The sequence below is a fragment of the Amphimedon queenslandica genome, unplaced genomic scaffold (genome assembly GCF_000090795.2).
Source record: "Amphimedon queenslandica unplaced genomic scaffold, v1.1 AMPQUscaffold_5941_Cont22097, whole genome shotgun sequence".
Classification (NCBI taxonomy): Eukaryota; Metazoa; Porifera; class Demospongiae; order Haplosclerida; family Niphatidae; genus Amphimedon; species Amphimedon queenslandica.
In genome coordinates this window covers 1-1,772 of record NW_003553764.1, presented here as the reverse complement: position 1 = coordinate 1,772, position 1,772 = coordinate 1, and the positions used below count along the sequence as shown (strand labels likewise).

Below are 1,772 nucleotides of genomic sequence, written 5' to 3'. Positions count from 1 at the left end.
CGCAATTTTTCTATTTCCATGGCCATGCCTTTCCTTAAGTCTAAAATTTAAATCATTACACAATTAATACAAATGAATTCAATATAACTTATGTGAACCTGCATGTGCACTTCCATCACGTTTTTAATATTAACTGTTTTTCTGCTTCTGCTTTTTGATTCTATATGCCACAAGTATTATATAATAGCTGTAAAATTATTCTACATACCGTACCTCATCAATGTCCTTTTTTTCAAAACAGTCTTCCTATAACATAAAATGCATGAACAAACATGTTCAGAAATGTTGCATCAAAGCAATAGCTTCACATGCTATATTACTAGACATTTCTCCTTTCAAATTCATACCTTTTGATATTCTTCTTTTAGGCTTATTTTAGCCTCTTTCTCTTCCAGAAATTGCTCTGTCTCCTATTAAAAGCAAGAAATATAAAGAAATGTAATAAGAATTAATTTTACTTTTTCTTCTTTTCCTTCTCTTTCCCACATTATCCAGTATCCAATGGTGAGCTTTTTCAAATCATTCTTTTTCAAAAACTGTAAATTATCCATCAGCTGTGTAATGAGGACTCCAGTGAGATGATATGGAAAGGAGCAAGTGATGCTAATGGAACCACCATTGATATATCTTATCTTCACTAGTTTACCAGATGTCATTGAAAGTATATCTTTAATATCATCCAGTGTTTTCTTGTCAGGTTTCCAGTCAAAAACGTAAGTTATTGTTTCACACTGAAGAGAAGGGTAAGTCGCAGAAGCTTTGAGCTCTTTTTTAAGGTAATCAGCAATGGGATTAGACTGAAAATATTCCTTTGATGTATCAAGGTATTCTTTGATGTGCTTATCAGCTGCTTCAATTTTAAACTGTTCCACCACTCCACAAAAAGGCTCAATATCAACCAATGAGCATTCTTCATCGACAACACTTAGTGTGCTTGAAATATCTTCACACTGTTGTATCTTTTCCTTAAGTTCATTGTTCATGCTAATGATAAAGGCTTTTAACTTTTTCAATTCAATTTTTGCATCTTCAATAGCCTCGCAAACATTAGAAGACATTTTAGCATATGACTTTCTAAGAGTGGTGAATTCTTTTTTCTTGCTTCTGGGAATGGCAATTTCAACTACATTGTATGAATGCATAAGAAAGTTTGTATCTTTAAAATAATAAATATAGGCTTAACATACCAGTTTTAGCTGTCAGTGAGACTGCCTCACTTGATTCAGTATTTGAAACAACTATACAAGGGAAAAGATCACATTCAATTTACCCGCCATAATCATTATTATTATTATAATAAAATAAACAAAAATAAAAACAGGCTAGATTAGGTTACACAAAATTCAAAAATATTTAGGCCATTGGTCAAATTAATTGCGTCAATCATTGTTGTTATAATAATTATTTTATTAACAAAAATAAATTTACGCACAAGACTGAATTTTGAAGTATACATAAATCTAAAATTTCCTACACATTAGGTATGACTCAAATTTTTCAGAGCTGCTAATATAGAGCATGCTACCATATGCTACAATGGACTGCTTCTTCATGTCACTTCAGTGGCTCCGAGAGCTGCTGAGCTTTTGACCTTAAGCAATATCTTTTGTGAAAATTTTAGACTATTTATGCATGCTTAAATGGCACCATCAATATCAAGGGTAGTTTGAAAGTCTACCTTCTTCAGCTTTAATGAGTGAATTTTCTTCACTGTTGTAAAAAATTACCCCTATAATAAAGAATAATTTAATTATGAAGTAGATACTATCAAT

The 1,772-nt window shown here is 31.4% G+C and overlaps 1 protein-coding gene across 1 annotated transcript; it reads right to left on the bottom strand.

The window, feature by feature from the left end:
* Window positions 1-1,212, bottom strand: LOC109592220 (uncharacterized). Its single transcript, XM_020007731.1, has 6 exons — window positions 1,188-1,212; window positions 459-1,123; window positions 348-410; window positions 214-246; window positions 99-160; window positions 1-40 (listed from the first exon to the last, which is right to left on the bottom strand). The coding sequence occupies exons 2-5, from the start codon at window positions 1,056-1,058 to the stop codon at window positions 116-118; spliced, it is 741 nt and encodes a 246-aa protein (XP_019863290.1). The 5' UTR covers window positions 1,059-1,123; window positions 1,188-1,212; the 3' UTR covers window positions 1-40; window positions 99-115.
* Window positions 1,213-1,772: the final 560 nt, after the last annotated feature.